Source organism: Typopeltis vanoorti, chromosome 11, assembly GCF_054136105.1.
Source record: "Typopeltis vanoorti isolate ZY-2024b chromosome 11, IOZ_Tvanoo_1.0, whole genome shotgun sequence".
Lineage (NCBI taxonomy): Eukaryota > Metazoa > Arthropoda > Arachnida > Uropygi > Thelyphonidae > Typopeltis > Typopeltis vanoorti.
In genome coordinates, this window is record NC_143559.1 from 11,875,864 (window position 1) to 11,889,989 (window position 14,126).

Consider the following 14,126-nt stretch of genomic DNA (forward strand, 5'->3'; position numbering starts at 1 on the left):
GATAGGGAACTTCTGTTGTACAATAATGTTCACTGGCTCAGCAGAAGTCAGTTTTTAGAGATTTGTTGTATTAATTAACAATATAAAAAATTTTCTTGATGAAAAAGGAGATATTTATCCACAATTGAGTGAAAAAAGATGGTTATTATACTTATCATTTTTAGTAGATTTCTGTACAAAAATAAGCAATTTAAATTTAGAGTTACAAGGTAGAGATAAAAATTTAATTGACATATTGAGTTCAATAAAAACTTTCCAACAATACTTACTTTTATTAAAGAAAAATATAAATGACTGCAAATTTACATATCTCCCATATTTATTAAAATTTTTTGAACAAAATCAAGAAATGCTTCGCTATGATTTAAAAGAATTTTTTCGTGAAATAGAATTAGTTGAGGAAGAAATAAATTCAAGATTTAAAGATTTTAATAAAACTGAAATTATTGTATCTTTTATCAATAATCCATTTCAAGAAAACTTGAACATCACAGAAATTTCAAATAAAATTAGTGAGCTGTTTGATATAAACCAAGCTAAAGTAGAACTTGAGATAATAAACATTCAGAATCGTTTACATTTAAAATCAATAAACAATGAAATCATTTGGAAGTATGCACATAAAAAATTTCCAATATTAACTGATATTGCACGAAAAATTCTGTCGTGTTTCAGATCGACATACTTGTCAGAATCCGCTTTTCCAAATATGACCATCATAAAAAGTCAATTAAGAAACCAAATTACAAATGATCATTTGGATGATTGTCTGCGATTGGCCACTTCTTCATATCAACTTGACTATGAAAATATTGTGAGGTCCAAACAATGCCAAATTTCACATTAACTTTTTTTTTTTTAATCAACCAGCATTTCCTATAACTTTTGAGTTTGTAATCAATCTGTTGTTTTTTCTAACTTTGGTTTTCCAAAATAGAAAAATAAATATTTTATTCCCATATATATGTTTTTTTTTTTTTGTATTAAAATATTTGTTGTATTAAAATAATTAAAAGTGATAAATAAATTTTTAAATACACAAGTAAAGTTTTTAGTTGTTTATTTGTGCGTAATCAGATATCAGGTTGGGGGAATGTGATCTATATAAGAGAGTAGATCGCCAAATAACTTATTATAGAAAAGTAGCTCGCGTACTAAAAAAGTGGATTAAGTGGTGGAGACAGAGAGTTCTAGAGTAGGTGCCTCCCTCGATAAGTCTTTGGACTCCTTTGAGGTGTCACGTAATAATAATAATATATAGACGCTTCACATCAATTGCCTTAGTATCCAAAGCACACTTCCTTTCAGTTGCGCGTGATGCTATGCATTATGGGAAGAGCCACTACATTGACTAGTTTCACTTTTATTGAGGTGCCATCAGTGGGAGCAGACTGACATCAACTATTTAACTAGCGAGCCAGCACAAAATTTCCTCAAGCCCTATTCATATTTAATTTAAAATTTTCTGTTATCGTCTTCTTTTTTTCCATACTTGTGAGGCTCAGTGATCTGTCACAAGCAAGTTGCTCAGCATCTTAGAAACTTAATGTTCTGTAGTTTTATTACACCTCATTCAAATCTAATAGCTGATTTATAACTTAAGTATAGGCTTATAATTTATAATTTATAACTGATTTATAACTGATTTATAACTTAAGTATATTACACTTTATAATGTTCAATTTAGTTCATGTAATTGTATGGTATTGAACAAGTTTTCTCTTTGCACCATATCACATGGCTTTTCCTAGTCAACACAACAGTTCCGTATTATATTCCTCAGATATCTTAGTTATTTGTTTTAAAGTAAAAATATGATCTTTACAACTCATATTTAGCATGAAGCTTTTTTTTTTTTTGTTCTTCTCCAAGTTTCTCTTCCATGATTTTTGTTAGTATTTTCTCAAGCATGTTCATATAAATTTTACCTGAAGCATTTAGCCAGGACAATTCAACTGTAATTTTCATGTTCAGTTTTGTTTCCTTTTTGTAGATGGGTGAAGGATAAAAGTGTGATAGGAAAGGTGATCAGTGTGTTGCCCAGGTATGACAGTGATGTGATATGGTGGAGAGCAAGAATTATGAATAATATTTTAACAGAAATGAATGAGGAGAAAGGAGTGCAGTTTGTTAATATGCGCAATGAGTTTGAAGGAATAATTGAACTGTATAATAGTGAAGGACTGCATTTGATTGGTTTTGGTGTGGGTCATTTGGAGAGGCTGCTGCTAGAATGAGTGCAGAAAATGAATCTGAACAAGTAAGATGTTAAAGAGTGAAAGAATTCAGGAGAGATTGAAGTGGTGCTTATGAATGAAGGAGTGGGTGTAGAGAATAAGAGAAGAAGTGTGCAAGACAAACAGGGAAATGGGGAAATCAGGGTAGACAGGGAAAACACAGCATGAGAAAGGTTGATGTTCCAAAATGATATTAATACATATGTAGACCAAAAGGGAAGGGGATGTAGGGAAAACAGTTGGATGTGAAGCAGGTTCAGGGATGAGTAAGGAGAAAAAGAAATGGCTCGAGCCCATATAATAATAATAATAAGTATGGAGAAGTTACATCTAATAAGTGGTATCAGTGAAACTTGTTATAGATTCAGGAATGAGCTGTTATGTTTCTGTATTAATGCTAGAAGTATCAGAAACAAGGGAAATGAAGTAGCTGAGTTGGTTCATTCATCCAGGGATTGTTGGAATAAGTGAGACATGGTTGGATGAGGATGAGATCCTGATAGGAATAGAAATGGAAGGATATGATGAATTTCATGAACATAAGGTTAAAAGGGAGGTGGAGTGCTATTGATGATAGAAAAAGAGTTATGTCCATACAAGGTAGAGGTGAGGAAAATAATAGCAGTAGTTTTGAGGCAGTATGTGAGATAGAGCTAAATAGAATAAAATACTTTGGATGTCACTATAGACCTGGTAATGTGGAGGGTAGTGACCAAAAAATGTATTAACAAATTAGCCAAGCAAATGGGAACAGAATGATCATTATGGGTGATTTTAATTATGGCAACATAGGTTGAGATGATGAAATAGTAACTGGAAGTAAGACAAGTTTCATGAATTTTTGAGGGACAGCTGCCTTAGGCTGTATGTAACAGAGGACACATGAGGATTAAGGGCCTTGGATTTGATCATCTCATCAGAAATGTTATTATAAATGAGGTATCAAATCTTCCTCCAGTTGTTGAGAGTGACCATGAAGTGATTACCTGGGTGGTTGACAACCATGTGAGGAAAGGGTATGTGTGTGTGGAACAACAAGGCTGGTGATTATGAGAAGCTCAGGTGACAGCTTGCAGCTGTAGCATGGAATAAGGAGTTGGGGTGGAAAGGAGATTAGTGCTGCTTGGGTGATATTCAAGAACTATCTGATAGAAGCAATGTCTAAATGTATTCCAAAGGTCAGAAGATTAAATAAGGTAGGTGTAAAATGGATTAATGAAGAGATTAAGCATTCAATACAGAGAAAAAAGGCATTATAGTGGAAAACTTATTTATTACAGTAAGGTGACAGCAGCATTGGATGTGAGAGGTGTATACACAGTAGTATATTTGGACTTTGCAAAAGTTTTTGATAGATTACCACATGATAAGTTGACAGTCAAACTAGAGCAAATAGGGTTGGATATTAAACTAGTGCGTTAGATTGGAGATTGGCTGTCTGATAGGTATCAGCAAGTTGTGTATGGAGGAGCAATATCCCAGAAGAGGAAAATCACTAGTGGTGTGCCTCATGGGTCTGTTTTAGGGCCATTGCTGTTTAATCTGTATGTTAATGATATTGTGGAAGATTTGAATGAGGATATCAGTTGTTTGCAGATGAGTCAAAGTTGGGATGAACTGTGAAGAGTAGAGCAGATTTTGTGGCCTTACAATAAGACATGAATAGACTGAGTGAATAGGCACCTGAACTGGGATGCCAGTTCAATGTTGAGAAATGTAAGGTTTTAAAATTTGGAAAACAAAGATGGGATGTAGAATTCACTCTTAGTGGGGATATATTGTTAGAGGTGGAGCACATAAGAGATCTTGGGGTGATGGTGGATATGGATCTAAAATTTAGAGGACATATTGCCAAAACTTGAGGACAACAAATGAATTCTGACAATGATGCAGAGGAATGATGACTTGTAGAAGTAAGGAAATTCTGATTCCGTTGTATAAGGCTCAGATTAGACCACATATGGATTACTTTGCACAGATTTGTTCACCTAGTTTTCACAAGGATGAAAAGATGTTGGAGAGGATCCAGAGGCAATTAACCAAAATAGTTTCTGATCTCTGGAATGTTGAATATGAAGAAATTTTGAGACAATGCAATTTTCAGAGTCTAGTGGATAGGAGGAAGAGAGGTGATACGAATAGAGATGTATAAGTTGGTGAGGGGTTGTTATAGGATTAACGTTAAAGTGTTGGTTTGGGGCTGTTATAGGATTAACGTTAAAGTGGTTTTTCATAAAATGGTAGGAAATTGAGGGAGAACAATAGATCATCCCTGAAAGTTGTATAAGGAGGGTGTGAGGAAGGAGTGCGAAACAGGTTTTTTGCATGGAGAGTTAAGAATGAGTTGAATGTATTGCCTGAGAGTGGTATCTGCAGAGAATTTGAAAGTGTTTTAGGCATAGTATGATTAGCTGTGGGTGTGTATGACAAAAGGGACCTCCTAGATATCTTTGCTGCATGGGGTCTTAGGATAATAATAACTCCACTCTCGTCATCTGGAACTTTTGTCCATGCTTTTTGAATTCGGCAGTGCAGCCACCATATAACTTTTATGTCTTCATATGTGAGCACTCTCCTGGTCTAAAATAATCTGCTCTCCAACTGCCTTTCTACATATCAGATTTCTGATGCCTTATCTACCTCAAGTATTGTATGTACTCCTGATTAGGTTCTTCTAATATTTTCTAGTATTCCATCAGTGCTTGTTTTATTTAACAATCTTGCAAAGTTTAAAATTCATCAGTCATTTATAAGTAATTGCTGTAAATCCTTTAAAAATGGTTGTTAAAATGAAATAATTTCTAAATGATTGTTAAAATAAGTTAAAGATTGTTAAAAATCATTTATGCATATTTCAAAGTTGCTATTGCTTATTTATATAAAAAAATAATAGAAAAATTTGTGTAGCATTATAGATTTAAGTTATTCAGAAACAAGATATGATACTTGTTTCATATCTTGATAATGAAATATGATAATGTATATAAATGCAGATAAACTAATTCTCTGTTCATCAAGTTTTTTTTCATTACAGTTGCAAAAAATTTAAAACTTCAGGGAGCTAAGGTGATAGGATTTGCAACAAGTGAAAAAGATATTAATATCTACCAAGATTTTGATAGGTATGTATCATAAATTATTTTAAAAAAACTTTATTTGCTGGATCAGTCTCATTGCTTGATAAAGACAAACTCCTGATACAACCAATGCAAACAAATCATGGTATTTTATTTATTTATTTATTTATTATTAATAAATAAATTAATAAATTTCGCAGGCCCATCTGCGAAAGGTTGAAACTAATAGACATTGGCACCATGCATTGGCTAAAGATTAGTTAGTCCCTGAATCCTTGTTCTAGAGACGAGACTCATAGAACGTTTTCCTAGCATTTCAGATCTTAGAAAGTAGAGTGATGGTCTTATAGCATCTTCCACCAGAAGATTTCACTGAAATATGTGTTATGGTGGGATTTGAACCCATACTTAGTAAGCTGGAGAGCAAAGATACTATCCATTTGATTATCGAGACTGGCAGATCTCAGCACAATAATTGTTCTGGTATCTTAAATTGCATATCTTCTTGTTCTTGGTATACAGATGTAAGGGATTCATTTGTCAGGAAAAACAGTGATATAAGATTGAGATTGCATCTAAATAGCTAAATGTGTTTAGATACAATAATATTAGGTGCTAACTGTTTGCGGAAGTAGATGACACTTTCTGTCAGGCTATTTAAAGGGTTCGTATAGTTTTCATGGTATCTCTCAGGGACTGGCAACATGATTTCTTTAAGCTTTAATTTTGGGGTAAAAAGAACTCAGATATCCAAAGTATTTGGCAAATCAAAGAATGCAATCTTGGTTTATGATAAAACTTTTGTTTTTGAAATTTTTTGTGGCATTTTTATACAGATTTTCTTTATACCTGAATTCTAATCAAAAAGAATTTACAGGCTATTTTTTCATACATTCAAAAGCACAAGTTCATGTCATCACACTCAAAAAGTCCAATCCCAACACATAGCCCATTCCTTTACCATATTCATTACATTTGTTACTATTACATCTGTACCCCCCCCACGAAACTGAACTTACAGACGCTTTTCTCTCTCTCTCTCTCTCTCTCTCACACAGCATTCTTCCACAAGATGATCTAGTTTCCCTGGCTTGCTGCATTAGATCTTCTGCCAAGTGATTATTCAGTAATTTAGTTTTTTGTTTCCTTCATTCATCAAACTTGTTCTTCCATATTATTAAAGTGTAGAGCCAGAAGGGTTTCTATTTCATAAGTAAGATATTGAAAGGAGCATATTATGGAATCATGCATATTTTATATCCAATTACAGAAAATATACTTGAAAAAAAAAGTTTTAAAATATTTCCAGAGAGCTTATGAGAATATAGCCATCAACTACAGAGTCACCTTTATTTTGCATTACTTAAGACATAAGCTCCCAACAGCCTTTTATTAATGCTTAAGTTAGGTTTTATTTCACTGACCTGACAGCTGTTTGTTTTCATTGGAGACAGAAGCCTAAAGAGAGACAGAAGCCTAAAAAATTCTCTGTTTAATACCATGGCAATCCTATGTCAGAAAGTTAAATTCATCATAAGTGATTCCTTGGTTATATTCCTTCTTCACTACAAGCGACTGAAATGGAAATGAGCCGGACATCTATCCAGAAGAGAAGATGAGCAATGGACCACCATACTAATGAACTGGATTCCTAAAGAAGGGAAACTATGCCGAAGACATCCTAAAAGAAGGTGGAGTGATGAATTGTCAAATTTTGTTGGGGAAAATTGGTCAACCATTGCCAAGAACAGAGAAAGGTTGAAAGAACTAGAGGAGGCCTTCGTCCAGCAGTGGACCGAAAATGGCTGAAAAGAAGAAGAAGAAGAAGAAGATTCCTTGGTTGGTGCATGATCAGTTACTAAAGTATAGCACTGAAAGGAGACTCAGTTATAAATAAGATACTAATTATAGAGGATATTATGGAGTTATTCTTATTATATAGTCAAACGTAGAAAGAAACTTTAAAAAAAGTTTCAAATATTACCAGATAGCTTATGAGAATAAAACCATCATTGGCATCGGTATGGCCTTAGTTTGCACTACTTAAAAGATGCATGCTCCCCAGGAGCCCATATTTCAGCACTAATGAAAGGCAAACATATGTGCTGCTGGGAAAAGCCTAATCTGAATAAATATGGAGGCATTAAACTTTCTAAAATATTGGAATTCTCGGAGATCCCAAATTACAACCGAGACCTTCAGCTGGTGCTTATAGAGAGCACCCTACCTAGTTAGGACTATCTTTTGTCTGCTGAGTTTCACTTAGTTTTGTGTTGCTTTTGTTGTGTGTGTGTTCTTCTCTTTGAACCTATATTATAAATATCAGCTCATTTTTATATGCATATGACCTGAGAAAGGATATTGACTTTCATCTTCTTTTGTCAGATGTAGAAAATAAATAAAATTAGTAAAGCATCATGGTACCATGGGTCTATTTACATCTGTAACTATATGAAAATAAAATGAAAAGCTGCCATGCTAACAGTATAACATTATCAAATAAGATCAAACTGTTTGTCATAATTAATAATTCTGTTTATACAGGATAGTGACCAGCCTGAATGAAATATTGCCTTATTGTGACTACATATGCAATGTTCTTCCTAGTACTCCAAAAACAGTAGGATTGTTAAATGGTGAGATACTGAAAATGTGTATGAAGGTAAGTGCTCAAATTTGTAACTTTTTTATTGTTGTTGTGTACAGATTGAATTCACTTTCCATGATCTTATTTTGCTTCCAAACATTTGCTAGCAGCCTTTGGTTGCAAAGACCTAGCTTTAATTTCTTCTTAATTTTTATTTGTTAAGTTAAGGGATATTACATCCCATATCGTTTCTTAGTCGAATAAGAAACTCAAAGAGTTACATGCAGAATATAGTAGAAACTATATAATATAAAGTTCGGCGATTCCAAGCGTAAGCAAATACCTGGATACCGCAGCAACTGACCCTTAAGGTAGTGCAAGCTGAGGCAACTCATGTCAAAGGTGGAGCAAGCTCCAATCACTATTCTTGATATTTACCCATAATGTGAACTTAGCTCCTAGGAGCTGTATTACTGTTCTACATTATGAGAGAAGGTCACTACCCAGACCGGTTTCAACCTTTATTGAGGTCTCATCAGTGAGTGGGTAGACCTAGTTAATATCAAGTTTGTAGTGAACAGAACTTACAACTCTTCTATGAGTATTGCTGAGAGGTGTCCTAATAAATTATTAGATATATGAAGAGCCAAAGGCTTCATCCCTTAACTTAAACAAGTCATATGTCGCTGAATTGAAGCCTTTGGCTCTTCATATATCTAATAATTTATTTGTTTATATTTTTTAATGTGAATCACATCTATGAAAGTTTTTTAACCTATAGCACATTAGTGTTAGTACCATTGGTGGGCTGATCTAGGATGCTAGAAACCTTTATAGTGTTTTTTAATTAAAGATGAGTCAGCTGGTCTTTCTTTTTTTTTTTTTTTTCACTTTAACATATAAAATGGTCATGAAACATTTGCAATGGACAGACATAGCATCATCGTCGTCTGGTAACATCCTCTAGCAAGAGGGCTGCAGTAGATGAGCAGCTCTTCTCATCTGTCTGTCACTTCCATCATTCGTAAATCAGTCCATTCCACGATGTCATTAAACCACTCTTTAGTTGGTCTTCCACGTCTTCTCTCCTCTGAACTTTCCCTTGTAATATAGTTCTTGTCAGGTGTCCTGAAGAACCTCTCAGAAGATGTCCTGCAAATCTGGTCTTTCTTTGCATAATATTCTTGAGCAGTGTTCTTTTCATCCCAACTTGTCTTAAAACTTCTTGATTTGATACTCTCTCTGTATAGCTAATCTTTTCCATCTTTCTATAATACCACATTTCCAATGCATTAATTCTTTCCATATCTCTCTTTCTGAGTGTCCATGACTCACTTCCATAACTTGCAATACTCCAAACTGTTGCTTTTACTATTCCAATTTTAACATCTATTTTAGTATTCTTGTTTATTAAAATTCTCTTCCTTTCCATAAAGGCCGATTTAGCTTTGCCTATTCTATTTCTAATGTCCAACTCTGAAGTTCCTTTCTCTGAGATCCAGCTACCTAAATACGGAAATCTTTTCACTTCTTCTAAAATCTTTCCTCCACATCTTATCTTTACATTATCTCCTATTTTTCTACCCATTATCTTGGTATTCTTTATGTTAATTCTTAGTCCATACTCTTTACAAGAGTTTTCAATTCTTTGAACAATTTGTTTTAATCCATTTTCACTTTCTGCCATCACCACTATGTCATCCGCATATCTTAAGTTATTAATGATTCTTCCATTTATTTTTATTCCTTCTTCTATATCCTCAAGTGCCTCTCTAAGCATTTGTTCACTATAAAGACATAGCAGAATATATAAATAGAATTAACCACCACAACATGACGTTTATTAGTTTTATATGTATAGGTATGTAGATATACAGTCGACTCTTACTATGACTAACTGTTGAGGACAACAAATATAGTTTCTTATAGACGACAATTTGGCATGTGAATTTCCTTCAACTTAGTGATTAGTATCTTGCTAATATGGTTTTGGTCAGGGCTTTTAGTTTGTGGTTAGTGAGTTGTTTGCTAACTGCTTTTTGCAATAGTGAGTGTTGACTGTTTGCATACATATTTTTATTATTATTATTATTTATTTTTGCTTTGTGTTTTAAATTCCATCCCAGAAAGGCTTTGGACTTAGCACACTAGTACCACAGGAGGCAAGGAATGGATAATCCAAATACTGTAGTTTTCAAGCTGCTTTAGGCCTCAAAAAACCTAATATTGAAAATCATCTACAACATAAAGACATTCACAAACATCCAGGTCACAGTGAGATTGCCTGCACAACATAAGAGGGTTTAGCATATGTCATTGCTGCTGTTGTGGTATACTGCCTCCACCTCCTGATAGGTAATAAATTGTTCTGTTTTTAATTTTTGAATCTCCTTTTCTTCCTTCTACCTTTCGCAAGTTCTGGAGTGTGCTGGGTGATTTCCCTCACATTTAGAGCATTTCAGTGTTTTGCTCTTACAGTCTTTGTTTCATTATCTTTATTGCCCATTGGGTAATACAGATAAAGATGGCAGAGCCGCTGCAGGCCGTTTGAGAATGATCATATTTCTGACATTTAAAGCAATGTAAAAGGTTCAGGCCTTACTGGACAGTTGAGATAAACTCTTTTGACAGATGGTGGTGGATTTTGTTGAAGGTAAAAATGTTGTTCCTGGTGAGTATCATATACATCCCTATGTATGAGAATTCTTATGGTTGTCACTCCTTGGTCCTTGAATTTAGTGGAGAACTCATCAGGAACATCAAGGAGGTCCCACTCTGATATTATGTTTTTAAAATTTTGTGGGGTATAACTGTAATTGGTATTCTATGAATTAGTATGAAGTAATTTTTCTGATTGCACTACTGTAGCTGCTTCAGTGAGTATATCTTCTGAATACAGTTTCTTTCTTTACAGATTTGGGCGATCCTACCTTTTAGAGAACCCTTCTGAATAAAGAAGGGTGACATTTTCCAATTGGACATTTCTCTGTTGAATGTAAGATTAAGAACAGGAGTATGTGTGTTAGAGCTTTTGATGTTTTTTTGTTTTCTTATTTTGGTATATCTGTTTAGGACCCTTGATAAACAACAGGATGAAAAATTATCATCTGGAGTAGCCCTGGCATTAACCTTCCAAGCAGAGTCATTGCTTGCAAAAAGTAGATCTGATTCAGTGTCAGATCTACTTTTTGCAAGCAATGACTCTGCTTGGAAGGTTAATGCCAGGGCTACTCCAGATGCTATACCAGCACCACAACAAGCCTTAGGCCCTGTCCCCCAGACCATGGGGAACGGAAACTTACTGCAATACCGTTGACCCTTGCAGACAAGCACACTGGCCACTTGTTCTTGGCTGGGCCATCCACAAACTCTCGTCTTGCCTTTAGCCAAAGTAGGATGATACTACCAGATCCTCCTTTATCGATGTCCATGGGTCACTGTACAGCAAACACAGCAGCAAGGCATTGCATCTCATTGATGGTAGTCTGGATGTTAAGGCAATAAAAAAGGCTCATGAGGAATACAGGAAGAAAAGCATAGAAAAGGCATTCAAACGGGGAAAAAAGACCAATACCATCACAAACAGTTGTCTCAGTTGGAGGGATCCATTGATATCAAAGCTGTGAATAGGATTAGTGGTGATTGAGTGGGTCATTTATGTATAGGAGAAAGAGAGTAGGTGATAGCCTCATTCATTCCTGCATTGATAATAAAGCTCAAAGAGAAGGAGACATCCACCACGACATGCAGAAAACAAACAGAGAAAAAGCTAGTTATCCAATTACAAAGGGGCAAATTTGTTTAGCAGCCCTTGATGCAGACACATTCAAAAGCTCTGGAAATGTCAAGAGTGATAGCATATTTCTCTGATCCTTTCCACTGGCACTTATTCAGTAGCTCAGCACTGGATTATGTATGCTAAGATGTCAGCCATAGTTCTTGAATGATAGAATCTACTGGTGGCTGCTGATTAACTGGTATATTTTTTAAGTAGTGGAGAAGTTGACTATCGATAACTTTCGGCATTATTTTGGAAAGGATTGAGGTGATTGGCAATTGGTCGGTAGCTTGATGTGATAGTGTTATTTTTTTTTTTAGCATATCCTGTTGGCTGCACCATTGTTAATTTTCTAAGAGGTCTATTTCTGTTACACTTTTTTTACAGATTCTTGTCCCAGGCCTATATGTTTGATCTTTCATTATACCACATACATGAAAACTAAATTTTCATTTTATATATTTTATTAACAAAGTATATATATATATATATATATATATATATATATATATATATATATAACCACAATATATAAAATAAATTTTATCAAATTATATGACCCTTATACTCATTCACACACACATTCAAACCTTACAGCATTGGGTCTTCTGGTAAATACAAGATATCTGCAAAGGCAGACATTAACATATCTTAGTCAGAGACACAAACAGACATTCACAAAAAATATGGCAAATATTTCTCTAGAAAATCAGGACACAAATTTCTCAACCATTAAGTTCATTAAGGAAAATAGCAGCAACAAATGCACACAATTGCACAGGAAAAATAACAACCCATACCTGTGTATTCAACATGTGCCTTAATTCTCTAGCATATTCAGTTACAACTTAAATGCCAAAAATATTGATTATTCTTCACAAAAGTCAGCCATTAGAGAAGTAGAAGATAACATGTATGGAATATTTCAGCTTTTTCCTTGACAGCTGGTAGTTCCAGTGGTGGCCTGTACATAAGCACAGTGACACTGCAGCACCCCCAAGGAAAAAATTAAATTTTGTTTGTGTTTATAAATAATAACAATGCTTACAACATTATATAAATGCAGTACAACATGTTAAAGGTTACAGCTTATGTTTTGACATTGATTGAATAGTTAATAATTGGAATTGTTCGATTAACGCTTTAGATTATGAAACAAATGCACTGCGATCTAACGCTGATATTCATTTGCTCTTGTCATTGCACGTTACTTCATTCCCAACTCTAACTGCTCAAACGGCAGTGTATTTTTAGTATACTTACGCACCTTATTTCTGTGAGATATGGAATGTTTATTATTGGTGCGTGTTCGTCGTGAACTATTTTTTGTCAATCTTATTTTATTTTGTTAAAATAACATATAATTATTTATTTATTATAGATACAATGCTGAATTACAACGAGTATCACTGTTGAAAATATGAAAAGAATAATATTTTTTCAATTATCATTACATGAAACAAATGCACTGCGATCTAATGGCGATATTCGTTTGCTGTCATTGCACGTTACTTCATTAGATAACTGCCACTTGGGCAGTTATCTAATGAAGTAACGTGCAATGACACGTATCTTCATTAGATATACCTTCACAGGTATCTTATTCCTGCGCTCGTTATTTCTGTGAGATATGAAACGTGGCGCGAGTTTGTGTTGAACTATTTTTTTGTATATCTTCTTTTATTTTGTTAAAATAAAATATAATTATTTATTTATTATAGATACAAGGCTGAATTATGATGAGTGTCACTGTTGAAAATATGAAAAGAATTATATTTTTTCAATTATCATTACACAAAACAAATGCACTGCGATCCAATGCCAATATTCGTTTGCTCTTGTCATTGATACAAAACTTTTATTATTGGGGTTTGTTTGTGGTAAGGATGAAATATTTTTAATAAAGCAATTTTTAATATATAAATTTATTTATTAATAAATTCGTTACTGATTAGGAAAAAAAGTTTATTTTTATTTATTTTATTTTTTTTTTTTTTTTATGCAGCACCCCCACTTAAAATTTTCACTGGCCACCACTGGTTAGTTCCACACAAACAAAGAATAGCTTTTCATTTTTATAAACTGAAACTAACTTTTCTTTTCAGATATATAAACCTCTCAATAGGAACTTGAACATATAAGGAATCCACTAAATACAGTGGGGTGCTTAAGGGTCCAAGCTGTATAACTGAGAGGAGACCTCCACATAGCCCTTAAAGGAATGCAGAGAACTGACCAGGGCTTCTGACCTAATGTCCAATCCTCACCTTCTTGTGATGCACCCTGTCGGGTATCTACCTGGATACTGAACGAATGAGGATGGGCTGGCAATTTGGGATTTAACGACCAAATTGTATTCTTATTTGCTTAAACCAATATACAAAATGATGGTACAACATGACAAAATTTCATGCTGGCTGGGGCGTCACCTGGTTAAACAAGGACCC

General features: G+C 34.2%; 1 protein-coding gene across 1 annotated transcript in view; it reads left to right on the top strand.

The window, feature by feature from the left end:
- LOC150101301 (uncharacterized) overlaps positions 1-14,126 on the top strand; it is a 90,655-nt gene that overhangs the window by 54,702 nt on the left and 21,827 nt on the right. Inside the window, exons 6-7 of the mRNA XM_090400756.1 lie at positions 5,272-5,359; positions 7,859-7,976. Of these exons, the coding sequence (XP_090256882.1) occupies positions 5,272-5,359; positions 7,859-7,976 (206 nt within the window). The remainder of the gene's footprint in view (positions 1-5,271; positions 5,360-7,858; positions 7,977-14,126) is intronic.